The sequence below is a fragment of the Oryctolagus cuniculus genome, chromosome 9, assembly GCF_964237555.1.
Source record: "Oryctolagus cuniculus chromosome 9, mOryCun1.1, whole genome shotgun sequence".
NCBI classification, from domain to species: Eukaryota; Metazoa; Chordata; class Mammalia; order Lagomorpha; family Leporidae; genus Oryctolagus; species Oryctolagus cuniculus.
In genome coordinates this window covers 102,310,333-102,326,126 of record NC_091440.1, presented here as the reverse complement: position 1 = coordinate 102,326,126, position 15,794 = coordinate 102,310,333, and the positions used below count along the sequence as shown (strand labels likewise).

The window sequence follows — 15,794 nt, the reverse complement described above, 5'->3', positions numbered from 1 at the left end:
GCTTTGAACCCACTGCCCTAATTTAGATTTTCTTCAGGTAATTAAAATCAGAATGTTGATTTTACTGTTGAAAGATACATTAATTCTTGGAACTCAGAATGAGGTTTGACAATCTAATGTCTACATAAATGGCTGACTATATAAAGTATCAAATATAAATACTAGAGTAGCAAGAAAATAAATTGGCAGAAATATTTATTCAACCAGTGGTAATAATTACGACCACCATTTCATATTTTTTACACACAAAGAATGGGAAAATATTGTAAGACTTTACAGCACACAACTGATTCCAACCCTAATTCTGTACTATTATACTTCTTTCTTCTTCAGTATTAGTGGACCCACATCATCTCCTGTCAGTTCACTGTGTTTATTACGTGAGCCATCACAGGCAGGAAACGTCTTAGGACGCCAACATCTACAGTTCGCTGCATTAGTTAGGCCCAGATCTTCAATGTTGATTTCATTTACCACTTTCGGATTCTCCTTTTGTATTTTAAGGTTAATCAAGCTGTCCTTCTGTTGTTTTTCCTTCGGGAAAAATGGTTGAACTGCAAGGTAGCCAAGCAGTGCGAGTTCACAAGGAATGGCAGCAGCCGGAGCCATTCTGAAACTGTGAGCCATGCAAACCCGGTAATGCTTTCCGGGACCGGGAGCCTCTTCAGGTCCGTGGGGAGCTGCACCTTCACAATGCGGGCTCCGCTCTCCAGCACCATCCTGGCGTGCGGCTTCTGCTCTCTCTGTGTTTTCACCCCATTTTTCCCCTCTGGCCATGAACACCAATCTCTTTATGCCCAGTATTGTGAAACTGCGAGAGATTCCAGCTGCTGCTTTAATTTTTTTCTTGAAGTCTGACTAGGAGCCAGAAAATACCTTGTGTGGAAATTCCACGCAGAACTTAGGGCCATCTTTGCTGTTCTCCTTGAGCTATTACTGCAACCTCAGGCTGCTAGTTCCTCCTTGGTCTCTTTGCAAATTAGCAATGGTCTCAAAGGAAAAAGAGAAATAAACATAGGATGCTCTTCTCCCCAGCATTTGGACTTGGGTCCTGACTGCGTTAATAGTACTCTGATGCTTTCAAACAGCTATTTCAAACAGCTGTTCTCAGTGGGAGGATTGGATTAATGCAAGTTACTACATAATTACTAGAAATAGCAGTGACCAGGCTTAAAAATTGTGAATTTGGAATTATTTTATCTCTTACTATTTTTTCATAGTACCACCTTGTATTAATTTCCCCTGGTTTCTGCCATAAATAAACATGAATTTTGTGTCTTAAAGCAGCCTCCTTGTTCTGAAATCAAGGCGTTGCAAAAGCACACTGCCTCTGGAGACTCTGTTTATGTCCTCTCCAGCTTCTGGTGGTTGAGACATTCCTGGGCTTTGGCCTACATCTCTCCAATTTTTGAGGCCAGAATCTTCAAATCTATGTCTGTCTTTGCATTGCTTGTTCTTTCTTTAGTTTTTTTTTTTTTTTAAGATTTATATATTTATTTGAAAGGCAGAGTTAGAGAGAGAGAGAGAGAGAGAGAGAGAAAGAGAGAATCTTCCATCCACTGGTTCACTCCCCATATGGCCACAATGGCCAGGGCTGGGCCAGCCTGAAGCCAGGAGCCAGGAGCTTCCCCTGGCTCTCTCCAAGGTGGGAGCAGGGGCTCAAATACTTGGACCATCCTTAATGCTTTCCCATGTAGATCAACAGGGAGCTGGATTGGAAGCAGAGCAGCAGGGGTTTGAACGACGCCCATGTGGTATGCCGGCACTGCAGATGGCAGCTTTATTCACTATGGCACAGTGCCAGCCCTTTTATATTGGTTTTTCATCTGTGTGTCTCAAATCTCTCTGTGCCTTTCTTTTATAAGGACACATTTGATGGCAAGTGAGACCCACCGTGGATAATGCCTCATCTCATAATTCTTTTTTTTTTTTTTTAGATTTACTTATTTATTTGAAAGGCAGAGTTACAAAGAGGCAGAGGCAGAGGCAGGGGGAGAGAGAGAGAGAGAGAGCAAGAGAGAGCCTTCCATCTGCTGGTTCAACCCCCAGATCACCACAACGGCTGGAGCTGCGCTGATCTGAAGTCAGGAGCCAAGAGCTTCTTCTGGGTCTCCCATTTGGGTTCAGGGGCCCAAGGACTTGGGCCATCTTCTATTGCTTTCCCAGGTCATAGCAGAGTACTGGATCGGAAGTGCTGGCACCCAGAGAGATGCTGGCACCTTAGGTGGCAGCTGTACCTGCTACGCCACAGTGCCAGCCCCTCCATCTCATAATTCTTGACTCAGTAACACCTGAAAGCATCACTTTTCCAAATAAGGTAACATTTATGAGATAGAGGGACTAGGATATGATACTTTAGGAAAGACCAGCATTCAGATTACTACAGTCTGTTTTCTAGCTCCCAAAGATTCCTGTTTATCTCACATGCAAACTATATTCATCCAAATATAGTATCCCCCCAAATTTCAACCCATTACAGCATCAACTCTAAGTCCAAAGTCTCGTATAAACACTGTCAGCACAACATCCCACGTATCATCATCTAAATAGCGTGTCAAGTACACTTGACACTTTTGGCGTGAGTCGTCTTAGATCAAAATTCTCCACTGTGGGCCTCTGAAACCAGGGAACAAGTTACCTCTTCCCCATATACAATGATGGGACAGACATTTATTTCAAACAGAAATAAATGAAAGGAAGAAAGAGATTGCCCATCCAAAGCAATATCAAAACCCAGCAGGATAAATTTTATTTCAAGGCCTGAGAACAATGCTCTGTGGTTTGAGGTTTCAACCTTCTAACACCCTGACTCCAGCCTCTTCCAGAGTGATGTTTTCCATTCCCTCTTTTAATTGGTAATGCAAATCTTCCCTGTTGCATTATGAAAACTGTGCCATGACGAGAAGCTGTGAGTCATGTCGGTTACATCCCCGGGGCAGGGCCCAAACACTTGAAACATCACCTGCTGCCTCTCAGTGATGCATTTGCAGGAAGCTGGATTAGAAGCAGAGTGGTACAGACTTGAACTGTAATCCAATATGGGGTGCAGGTGCTTCAAGCAGTGGCTTAACCTGCTGTGCCACAACAGCCGTCCCTATACATTTTTTGATTGACATATAATAAATAATAGTACATCTTTATGGGCTATAATATGATAATTCAAGACACTGATTAAATCATATAAGTAACATTTCCATCTTATCATTTACTTATATTTGGAACCTTTAAGCTCCTCTGTCCTCTCTTCTAGTTCTTCATAAAATATATGAAGACATTTCAAAAAGTTTGTGAAAAATCAAATTAAGTGATCAGCTTGTTTTGTTGTAAAGTTTTGAAATTCACGCATAGTTTTTTCATAGTACACATTTTCCATGAACTTTTTGAAGACCCCTCCTATAATGTATTATTGAGAACTATAGCCACCTCACTAGGATGTGAACACTAGAACATATTTCTTCTATGTAACCATATTTGAGCCAAGTTCTTTTCAAAATTTTTCTTGAACCTTATTTATTGTCACTTTATTTCACTTTATTTGAAAAGTACACACACACACACATATACAGAGAGAGAGAGAGAGAGAGAGAGAGAGAGAGAGAGAGAGAAATCTTCTTGCACTTCCTATTCTATCCAGGCTCTGGCTGGTTTGATAGTACTTTCCCCAAGACACACTCACGGTATGAGAGACACACTGCACTTTACCAATTCTTTTTTAAGATTTATTTATTTATTTGAAAGTCAGAGTTACACAGAGAGAGGAGAGGCAGAGAGAGAGAGAGGGAGGTCTTCCATCTGCTGGTTCACTCCCCAATTGGCTGCATCGGCAGGAGCTGTACTGATCCGAAGGAGCCAGGAGCTTCTTCCAGGTCTCCCACGCAGATGCAGGGGCCCAAGGACCTGGGCCATCTTCTACTGCTTTCTTGGGTGCATTAGCAGAGAGCTGGAATGGAAGTGGAGCAGCTGGGACTTATATGGGATGCTGGCCCTGCAGGTGGCGGCCTTACCCACTAAGCCACAGTGCCAACCTCTACCAATTCTTTTTTAAAAAGATTTATTTTATTCATTTGAAAGGCACAGTGACAGAGAGAGAGGGAGAGACACACAGATATCTTCCACCCAGTGTTTCACTTCCTAAAAGGCCACAAAGACCAGGGTTGGGACTGAGCTGGGGTAGGGCCAAGTCAGGAGCCCAAAACTCCATCCAGGTCTCCCACTGGGGTGGTAGGGGCCCAAGTACCAGCACATTAAAAGGAATACTGGATCAGAAGTGGAGGAACCAAGACTCAAATTTGTTCTTTGGAACACTTCACTGGGCAAAAACAAAATGCATGTTCTTGTTAAATGTGCGTGGATCACGCTTTGGGAAAGGCCACTATGATCATCAGGCACAATAGGATCAAAGTTGAACTCCACCACAGAAGGACATTTGGGAAACTCACAAATACTTGAAAATGAAACAGTGTGCTTCCAAATAACAACCAGAGTCAAGAAGAACTCACAAGGGAAGTTAGAAAACACTTTCAGAGGGATGAAAATGAAAACACACTATACTGACACGGAACGCCGCAAAGTAGTGCAAATGAGACTGAGTGAATAGAAATGGAAAATCCCTCTGGAATTTTTTTTTTTTTTAAATCAGTCAGTCCTATAACTTGTAGCTTGTAGAACTTGTTTACCCCTGAGAAGGAAACTATGATTGGTGAAGGCAAAGGCAGAGCAGTGATGTGCCATGTGTGTTTACATACAGTTTGCATCCTGAGGTCACTTTTATTTCTATGGACAAATTGAGGACTGCTGTGCTTGTGGAGTTGACAAAATGATCAGAACTGCTTCTCTAACCATGGCCCGGGGCCTCGGAATCCTGGTATTCAGTGATCTTGTGTGATGGTCTTCCCTTGATGGTGGGCTGAACATAAATGTATTGCTTCTAAAACACAAATGTTGCAGAATTATTGGATTATTAATTCCAACTCTGGATTACAAAAAGACTATACTTTCTCTTGGTGCCTCCCCCCTCACCCCTCAGATGTGATATGAGCAGTGCAGGAAAGACCCGCAGGAAGAAATCAATCTTGCCAAAACCAAGTTGAATGAGCTCAGAAGTGGATTCTCTGATTCCAATGGGAGCTTGAGATGGGAGCCCTCTGAGCCAGCGCTTGATTGTACCCTGAGCCAGAAACGTCCAGACTCCTGAACACAGACACTGCAGGGTAATGAACTTTGTTTTGGGATAATTGTTATGCAGCCGTGGATAACTAATTCAGAGGGTTTGTAACTGCATAAGCAATGTGAAATTCCCCCATTGTTTGCATCGAGAAATATACATATCCTCTCCCCAGCCCACTTCTTTATTTACTTCTTCCATCATGTACTGATTCCACAGTGGTGAATGCTTTACATATTTTTCTCATTTCTCAATGGATATGAGTTTAAATTTTTTTAAAGATTTATTTTATTTATTTGAAAGAGTTATAGAGAGAAGTTGAGAGAGAGAGAGAGAGGTCTTCCATCCACTGGTTCACTCCCCAGATGGCTACAATGGCTCGAGCTGTGTCGATCCGAAGTCAGGAGCCAGGAGCTTCTTTCGGGTCTCCCATGTGGGTGCAGGGGCCCAAGGACTTGGGCCATCTTCTACTGCTTTCCCAGGCCATAGCAGAGAGCTGGATGGGAAGAGGATCAGCCAGGACTAGAACCAGTGCCCATATGGGATGCCAGTGCTTCAGGCCAGGGCTTTAACCCGCTGCACCACAGTGCCAGCCCCAAGTTTGAATCTTAACCTTGGGGCATTCACAAGTAACCATCTCTTTTGTAGTCAATAAAAGCCCCCAATTAATCCTACCTTTCAAAATCTCTCAGGACCCTTTAGTCCATCTCCCCTTTTTATCCAGGACTTCTCACATAAGTTTCACAGTGTCTTGCAAAATCTGCGGTGTTTATTTCTGCATGATTCTATAATTTTTTTTGAAAAATGATTTATTTATTTGAAAGGGGGGAGAGAGAGAGAGAAAGAGAGGAGAGAGAGAGAGAGAGAGAAAATTTCCATCTGCTGGTTCATTCCTTAAATGCCTGCAACTACTGGGACTCTGTCATGATAAAGCCAGGAACGAGGAACTCCATCCTGGCCTCCCAGGATGTCAGGGGCCTATGTACTTGGGCCGTGTTCAACTGCTTCCCAAGACATATTAGCGGGTAGCTGGATCAGAAGTGGAGCAGCTGGGACTCCAGCACTCTGATGTGGAATGTGAGTGTCACAGGTGGCAGCTTAATCTACTGTGCCACACTGATGGCCCAGGGGCTTTGAGCTTTCTAATTCACTTAGTGTTTCCCAAATGTTAATTTAAGTTAGTGCGTGGGAAAATTTTGAAAAATAACCACAAGTAGAGTTGGTGCATTTTAGAACATTTCCCATTGTGTCATAGATGTTATTGATTGTAATATACATTTTATTCTGGAGCACATTATTTAAGTTAAAAAGATAGTACTTGTACATTACAACAAATACACTTACAAGGTGTTAACAATAGGGGAAACTGGGTATAGGGTATATGGGAACTCTGTACTACATTACAAGTTTTGTTTTGTAAATTTCAAACTATCCTTAAATAAAAGGTTTTTAAAGAGAAAATCTTAAAGAGTTACATGGTAAGACTGCAGATGTGGTACCATTTGTTATGCTGGAATGCAAATAACCAGACGTTGGACACTCTGCTTTGGGGAATAATGAGCCAGTAACATATTTTAGGCAGGCAGTCCCAGTGTTTGGTTTGCCTGCCTCTCATACAACTTCAGTAAATGTGTGAAGATGGTTTGCGATAGGAAGAGCTCAAAGCAACTATGGCCACCTAAAAACCCTTTGCAACTGAGGAGGGTAGAGTATTGGGTGCCTGAGAGAGAAAGGAATGGAAGAAAAAGATACTAATGGAAAAAGAAAGAAAAAAAGTAGGATATGATGAACACTTGGGGGTGCATTTTGATGGAGAAGAAGGGAATTTAGAGTATGCGTGTGGAGATGAGGAAACTCATTTGGAGTAAGAAATATTGTTAGGTGGTAGCAGATTTTTGTTATTGATATTCCATTCAAGTTTGGACCAAATTAGAAGAACTTCAAATATTGCCCTTCCACCTGACCAACCCCATTCCTTTTTTTTTTTTTTTTTGACAGGCAGAGTGGACAGTGAGAGAGAGAGACAGAGAGAAAGGTCTTCCTTTTGCCATTGGCTCACCCTCCAATGGCCACCATGGCTGGCGCGCTGCAGCTGGCGCGCTGTGGCCGGCGCACCGCGCTGATCTGAAGGCAGGAGCCAGGTGCTTCTCCTGGTTTCCCATGGGGTGCAGGGCCCAAGCACTTGGGCCATCCTCCACTGCACTCCCGGGCCACAGCAGAGAGCTGGCCTGGAAGAGGGGCAACCGGGACAGAATCCGGCGCCCCGACCGGGACTAGAACCGGGTGTGACGGCGCCGCAGGCGGAGGATTAGCCTATTGAGCCGCAGCGCTGGCCCCCATTCCCTTCGAACCTTACTTTTAGGTTTTAGTTGAGTGGGACATTTTGGAATGTTCAGTTATGTATTTCTGAGTTTAGCTTCCTGAGAGTAAGCACTTAGTTCATGGCCACATTTCACTGTGTGACTTTATTCAAGAAAAGTGGGAGAGTTGTCTGTGGGAGGTGATAAATACTGCTCTTTCAACTGAGATTCTGCCCCCTAGAAAGGGAGAAGTCTGAAGACTGAATTCCCCAAAGTCACTGGCAGTGGATGAATCCAGATTGGTAAGAGAACAGCCCAGGTCCACAAAGCTCAGAGCATTTATTATGAATAATTTCCTTTCATCACAGGTACATGGGAAAACTTTGCATTAATGAAGAATATAGGATTATCTCTTTTTTTGGGGGGGTACATGATAATGTAGGAACTTTGTGTAGACGTGGCCGCTCCAAAAATGGCACTATGAGGTGCTAAACTCAACGTCATCATATCCAGGACTTCTTGCCGCAGGACCAATGAGGATTCCATCTCCCATGCTGGAGCTGGCAGCTTCCCTAGCAGGCTGGAGAGAGACGCCTGCAACGGTAAGGAGAATCATAGCTTCATCTGTGACAACAGGACAGTAAGGAGTCTTCCAGGGGAAGGAAAGAACAGTCCAGAACGGCTACAAAATATTTGTGGGGATCCAGAGCTTGTCTGAAAGGCCACACAGAACTACTGCCAACTGATTCTGCTCTGTGCAAGGCTTTGCCTTTTTTTTTTTAAAAAATTATTTTATGTATTTGAAAGATAGAGTTACAGAGAGAGGTAGAGTCAGAGAGAAAGGTCTTCCATTCTGCTGGTTCACTCCCTAAATGACCACAAAGGCCAGAGCAGAGCTGATCCGAGGCCAGGAGCCAGGAGTGTCTTCAAGGTATCCCACGTGGGTGCAGGGGCCCAAGGGCTTGGGCCATTTTCTACTGCTTTCCCAGGCACATTAGCAGGGAGCTGGATGGGAAGAGGAGCAGCCGGGTCTTGAACCGGTGCCCACATGGGATGCCAGCACAACAGTCTGGGGCTTTAGGCTCCTGTGCCACAGCGCTGGCCCCTGAAAAGCTTTGTCTTAATCTTGACAATTGGAAAGCAGATGGATCAATAATGGCCAGGAGTGGGGAAGATACCTGAACACTGATTTCTTAAGGGTGGAGGCAGGGCAAGAACTCTTTATATTCTTCAGGACCTTGATAACAGATCAAGATTGACCACAAAATTTTCATGAAACAACACAGGATTTTGTTGTACAGCAGCTTAAACAAACCCTGTAGTCTCTGTTCCCCATAGACTACACACCAATGTATAAGCACATTGAAACAATGACAGAAAATTCTTCTAATCATAAGATTTATATGAGGGTACTTCAAAAAGCTCATGGAAAATGAAATCTACAAAGGTTATTTTGGGGCAAAATTTTTTTTGAAATGAATGCAGTTTTTCATCATGCATATTTGCCATGAACTCTTTCAAGACCTTGCATGCATGTACGTGCAAAGATTTTGCACAAAATGAACTAATCTTTTAATTTCATTTTCCATGAAATTTTTGGAGTATTTTTTTTGACAGGCAGAGTGGACAGTGAGAGAGGGACAGAGAGAAAGGTCTTCCTTTACTGTTGGTTCACCCTCCAATGGCCACTGCAGCCGGTGCGCTGCGGCCGGTGCACTGCGCCAATCTGAAGCCCGGAGCCAGGTGCTTCTCCTGGTCTCCCATGCGGGTGCAGGGCCCAAGGACTTGGGCCATCTTCCACTGCACTCCCAGGCCACAGCAGAGGGCTGGACTGGAAGAGGGGCAACCGGTACAGAATCCGGTGTCCTGACCAGGACTAGAACCTGGTGTGCCGGTGCCGCAGGCAGAGGATGAGTCTATTGAGCCGTGATGCCGGCCTGGAGTATGTTTAAATGATTCTCTACTTGAGGTCACTGAATATTCTGCATTAGCAGTGGGCAATGTAAGCTTCAAATATTTAGTTACTTGGTTCCCTCCATAGAAATTTTTATAACTCATTGATTTAACTCACCCTGGTAGTAAAAAACTTTCCAGATTACCTAGTACAATATGGAAGAGCCCTTAATTTATTGTTAGAACAAGTGTCTCAGCTCGGGGTGTGAGAAATGGGAATAAAGCTACAGAACCTCTGTAATTCATACATTAAATGAACGGTGGACAAGGACACAGAGAACGCAAATGTTTTTCTCCTTTCAGAAGAAGAAATCAACCAGTAACAGGGAGAGATGATCTCACACGGGTACACAAGGCTATCTAGAGTCTGATAGTAAAATAAGAAAAACCTGAGAAAACTCATCTTTCCTGCGACAAGGAAGTAAGGGCACTTGCCTGTCTAACTGTCCACTTACCTGTCTGGGAATACCTGGCTTCATCCCCCTCCTCCGGGCAAAAATGCTGCTCACTCATCTCAGGGGAAGAAGGAGTTTCAGGAACAGGTAACTCTTCCACATCATCATAACCATGTCTTGAAGCATCAACATGCTGTCCCGGAGGTTCTGGAAACAGACAAGGACTTGGGTGGAATAGGAAAATAGGGCTTGGACTAGGTGAGGTCCTAAGTCCCTTTGAATGCAGAGACCCTAACAGCTGATGCATCTAGGCACCCCATTCCAAGGCTGAGAATATTGATATCAACATTCTTAGAAACTCTTTAAATCCTCTAAACACTCCAATCTATTCAGCTCAATAATATTTTTCTAAAATGGCCTCTTAACCATAAAGCATCAACAAAACTACTGTGCTATGTGCATTTCAGGTACTACTTTTAGGCACATGGTACAGAATTGCAGCATGCGCTACATGCACATCAGTGACTGAATGAGAGAAAATCTGAACTCAGGCTCCTGGAGCTGCCGGGAGGGAAGACTGAGTTTCTACTGCCCCCAGACAGGTGACCCTATTAGTCCCAATTATAGGAGGCCTGCATTTTAATCCCCTTTAGAACCCATCTGTGGGAATCTCCACGGAGTCTTTCTGGAATGCTTTATCCCAAGAACTTCACTGCGTGGGGAAGATCCAGGGTGAACATTCTCTTCTCGTAGGTCCCTTGTGAAGAAGAGCTCCTGGTGGTTGCTAAGTAGAGAAACCATGCACTCTGTATTCTTGGGATTAATCAATGTCAACTATTTTTGGCCTCCTTATTCACATAAACCACAGCATCCAAATATCACTTTATCTCAGGGTCACAACCACATTTTCCAATGTTTTCTCTCACCATGGAATTTTTGAAGTAACCAGTTTCTAATATTGTTTAAAAACATGGCCTTTGAGGCCGATGCCGTGACTCAGTAGGTTAATCTTCTGCCTGCGGCACCGGCATCCCATATGGGCGCCAGTTCTAGTCCCAGCTGCTCCTCTTCCAGTCCAGCTCTCTGCTGTGACCTGGGAAAGCGATAGAGGATGTCCCAAGTGCTTGGGCCCCTGCACCCGCATGGGAGACTAGGCAGAAGCACCTGGCTCCTGACTTTGGATTGGCGCAGCTCTGGCCATTGCGGCCATTTGGGGAGTGAACCAATGGAAAAAAGACCTTTCTCTCTCTCTCTCCCTCTCACTGTCTGTAACTCTACCTCTCAAATAAATAAATACAAAAAATCTTTAAAAAAAATGGCCTTTGGATTTATAATGACACACTTGGTGTGTGTCTGTGGCTGAGCAGAAGCAGTGTGGATAAAGGGGGAACTGAGCCTGATCCTTCCTTTTCTGAGGTTCACAGAGTGGGCAGAGAGGAAAGAATTATTGAGAACTGGAGAGAAGAGAAGCTTCCATCTCCCTCACCCCTACCATCCGTGGGAAGACCTGTCTCTACTACCTGGGGTGGATTTGGATCTCCATTTTCCTCACTGTCTTCTGTGTAACACGGCAGCTGCCGAGTCACTGAATCATCACACAGGTTTCTTGGTAGGAAGAAAAACACCACAGGAAACTACAAAACCTTTTTGCACAGTGGAGGCCTGATGTCAAGGTTCAGAAAAAAATTTGAGGCTTCAGACTTGCAGAGAGAGAGGGCCTGGAGGTCTTGCCTTAGGAGGAAGTTGACCATGTGAGGCTGGGTAGTGCTCAGACTCACAGCCAGGGCATGGTCCAAGGAGGGCATGGTACATACCTGTACTGTCCAATAGGTCCTTTTCCACTGGCTTTATGAAGTCATCTATCTCTTGGTACAAGGCCTCTTCAAAAGCATTTTCAAAAGTGGATAAGGCTGGGAAAACAACATGATTTCAGAAATTTCTCTTGGAGCTATTTCCTTTACCAACAGACAGCCTTCTGTGTTCCTCAGTAGAAAACTCTCTGGGTTTAAACAGCACTCTGGCCTCAGAATCAGCCCTTAAGACATTCGGATCTGGCTAAAAAGCCCATGAGAGTTTCTTAAGCATGGAAAGCCAAGACACTGTGGCAAAAAATGACCTAAATGAAAGATCTCTGTGAGTGAGATCCCAGCAGAAAGAATGGGCCATCAAAGAAGGAGGTACCTTTCTCTGAAGGGAGGAGAGAACATCCACTTTGATTATGGCCTTGTCTAAATAAGGTTAGAATTTGTAAACTCAAGAGGCTTCCATAGCCTTGGCATAGCCTCGGGTGATTACTGATGTTATAAATAAGAGTGTCAATTGTTAAATCAACAACAGGAGTCACTGTGCAGTTACTCCCCATGTAGGATCTCTGTCCTTAATGTGTTGTACTATGCAAATTAACGGTAAAACTAGTCTTCAAACAGTACTTTATTCTTTGTGTGTCTGTGTGGATGAAATCTGTTGAAATATTTACTTAGTATACACTAAGTTGATCTTCTGTATATAAAGATAATTAAAAATGAATCTTAATGAAGAATGGGATGGGAGAGGAAGTAGGTGATGGGATGGTTTGTGGGTGGGAGGGTGGTTATGGGGGGGAAAAGCCACTATAATCCAAAAGCTGGACCTATGAAATTTATATTTATTAAATAAAAGTTTTCTAAAAAAAACTCTCTGGGCTGCTGACAGGATCCCTTTCTTTAGCTTTGTGCCCTAGTAGGGGCAGAATTAGCTGTGTTGACCCTACCTTGATTCCACAATCTCCACCGACTTTGCTAACATAAGAAGCCATAATATTTGAGTGCTTCCACATTCAACCCACGACCAAGATTCAAGTCTCTTAAATCTTAAAGTCTATAGTGGAGAAGGAAGTTTTTCCAGATAATGAGAATGAGGACTAAAACATGGGAACCTTTGAAATGATCACAACTAGCCCAATACTCTCCCAAACAACTGCAGGTCTTTCTGCATCCCTAAGACCCACCTTGGTGCTCTGCTTTCCGTCTGTGCAGCTGAGTGCCGAGGACAATAAGTACCAGGAAGAGAAGGGCCCCCAGGACGATGCAGAGGATCCCAGGAAAGGAGAATTTGCCAGGGACAGACGCTCTGCGTGCCCTGGTGCCTGAGGAAGGAAATGGCCATGAGTCTCTAGGTAGGGTCACTAGCCCAGGAGATCCCCATTACCCCGATAATCCCCCAAGTCCTTAGGACCATGAAACAGTTCAGATGTAACAGATCTGCCTGAATCCCAAGATGTGGCCAACCAAGATCCTGCCTGAGCTCTGTCAACTGTTTTCAGTCTGGTTCCATGGATGCAGCTGAAACAACTTAATAAAGCCTCATGACTATTTACAATACCTGACCATCATGCCCACTGTCATTCTTCCAGAAATATGTGGACCCCATAGTGCAGGTCCCTGAAAATTTGAGTACCTCCCTCGTCACATGGCTCAGAGAAGAAGCAGCACTTACTTCTGGGGATGGGAGGAACTGTTGTTGTCCTTTCACCTGGAGAAAAAAGAAGGAAACTGGGATTCCTGTACTGGGTTGGCAGCCAGAAGTGATTGGATCATATCTACCGACACTGCACGTAGTTGTCCAGACACCAGGACATCAGACCACAGCCTCTCCAGAGCCAGAGCAGGGCATCAAGTCAGCCAATAAGTGCACTTGGATACAAACTCACACCACCTTCAACACTAGCCCATTCTCCTGGTCCTGCAACTCACCTGTACACCTCACACCAGCATCTTCCTCATGCTTGCAGTCGCTCTGTCCCCAGGGAGCTGCAGCACAGGCCCACAGGGAGGACTCCCTGCCCCCGCACTGCACCTCGTCCAGCCAGATGCTTCCATTGCCGGGGCCAAATGCAGCCCCGCTCAGGGCATCCAGGGCAGAGCCGCAGCCCAGCTGCTGACACACCACCTCAGCCTCTGCCAGGCTCCAGGAGTCATCACACACGGTGCCCCAGGAGCCTGCGTGCCAAACCTCTACTCGTCCTGAGCATGTGCTGTCTCCGCCCCTGAGTCGAAGCTTCTCTTTGTCTGAAAAGGCAACGGTATCTCATGTCACCCCTCCTGGTCAGAGGGAAGGAGCCCTGGGGAGCCAACAGGGGAAGTGGGAGGGGCTGAGGTACCTGTACAGGGGGCAGCAGCTGGACAGCTCTTGGGCCTCATTCCTGCAGAAACAGATGAGGAGGAAGCAATGGGTCACAGGCAGCTGCGGGAAGTCCTTTCCCCAAGATGAGGCTATCTAGGGCCGTTGGCTCAGTGCACAAGACCAGTGAAAACAACGTAATTAGTCCAAGAGGCGGAGTTATGGAGGCATATAACCTCAGTGTGTCATATCCCTTATCACCCACTGGAATTAGTTGATCTGGGCACCTGCTTTCACTCTCTACATTCCCACAACAAACACAAACACAGACCCAGACCCAGACCCAGACCCAGATCCAGACCCAGACCCAGACACAGACATGCACGAATAGATGTGCACTGACAAACACAGATGAATGTTCCACTGAGGGAAGGGTCTCACTTGTCTCTGTTCCCCTTCTCAGGCAGTGCCTGGCCCACTGTGTGCACTATTAAATCTGTGTTAGGAACCCCTTATGTATACTATAATAGGGGCTTGATAAATATTCATTGACTGAAGGGATAAATGGGCAAAATCTGCTGAAAAGAAATTCCTTTAAATTTTTGCTATTCAGTAAGATAATGAAGAAAATATAAATTTATGTCAGTGATTTTTGATAATAAATATTGGGCACTAAAATGTGATTAGTTCATAATCATTGAAGTAGCTTGCTTGCTCTTTCTTTCTTTCTTTCTTTCTTTCTCTGCCCTTCTTCTTCTTCTTCCTCTTCCTCCTCCTCCTCCTCCTCTTCTTCTTCTTCTTCTTCTTTTTAAAGTGTGTTTCTTTATTTGAAAGGCAGAGCATCAAAGGGAGGGAGAGACACAAAGAAAGACAGAAAATGGCTTACTAGTTCACTCCTCAAATGGCTGAAACAGTCAGAGCTGGCCCAGGCTGAAGCCAAGAACTCCATCCTGGTCTCCCATGTGGGTGCTGCTGCTTTCCCAGATGCATTAGCAGGGAACTGGATTGGAAGTGGAGCAGCCAGGACACAAACCAGTGCCCATAAGAGATTCCCGTGTTGTAGATGGTGGTTTAACCTGCTATGCCTCAATGCTGGCCTTAATCACAGAAATAATTTTCACTCAATATTTTAATTAATGCTAATTGAAGATTATAAACCACAATGATAGAACAGAAAGATTTCTTTTTTTTCATTTTCAATTGTCTTTATATACAGAAGATCGATTTAGTATATTTAAGTAAAGATTTCATCAGTTTGCACCCACACAGAAACACAAAGTGTAAAATACTGTTTCAGTACTAGTTATAGCATTACTTCGCATTGGACAACACATTAAGGGCAGATCCCATATGAGAAGTAAGTACAGTGACTCCTGTTGTTGATTTACAAATTGACACTCTTGTTTATGGTGTCAGTAATCACCCTAGGCTCTAGACATGAGTTTCCAAGGCTATGGAAGCCTTTTGAGTTTGCCGACTCTGATTGTATTTAGGCAAGGTCATAGTCAGAATGGAAGTTCTCTCCTCCCTTCAGAGAAAGGTACCTCCTTCTTTGATGGCCCTGTTCTTTCCATTGGGATCTCACTCGCAGAGATCTTTCATTTAGGTTTTTTTTTTCTTCCCAGAGTGTCTTGGCTTTCCATGGCTAAAATACTCTCATGGGATCTTCAGCCATATCCGAATACCTTAAGGGCTGATTCTGAGGCCAGAGTGCTATTTAGGACATCTGCCATTCTATGAGTCTGTTGTGTATCCCGCTTCCCATGATGGATTGTTCTCTCCCTTTTTGATTCTATCAGTTAGTATTAGCAGACACTAGTCTTGTTTGTGTGATCCCTTTGACTCTTAGATCTATCAGTGTGATCAATTGTGAACTGAAATTGA

At 44.4% G+C, this 15,794-nt stretch overlaps 1 protein-coding gene and 1 pseudogene across 1 annotated transcript in view; both read right to left on the bottom strand.

Moving 5' to 3' along the window:
* Positions 1-312: 312 nt before the first annotated feature.
* On the bottom strand, positions 313-719 carry LOC100349659 (CDGSH iron-sulfur domain-containing protein 2 pseudogene; annotated as a pseudogene).
* A 7,065-nt stretch (positions 720-7,784) lies between these two features.
* The window catches only part of LOC103349044 (antigen WC1.1), a 43,728-nt gene continuing 35,718 nt past the window's right edge, over positions 7,785-15,794 (bottom strand). Inside the window, exons 8-13 of the mRNA XM_070048341.1 lie at positions 13,951-13,992; positions 13,537-13,858; positions 12,799-12,962; positions 11,627-11,722; positions 9,873-10,019; positions 7,785-8,058 (exon numbers count right to left, since the gene is read on the bottom strand). Of these exons, the coding sequence (XP_069904442.1) occupies positions 7,943-8,058; positions 9,873-10,019; positions 11,627-11,722; positions 12,799-12,962; positions 13,537-13,858; positions 13,951-13,992 (887 nt within the window). The 3' untranslated portion in view covers positions 7,785-7,942. The remainder of the gene's footprint in view (positions 8,059-9,872; positions 10,020-11,626; positions 11,723-12,798; positions 12,963-13,536; positions 13,859-13,950; positions 13,993-15,794) is intronic.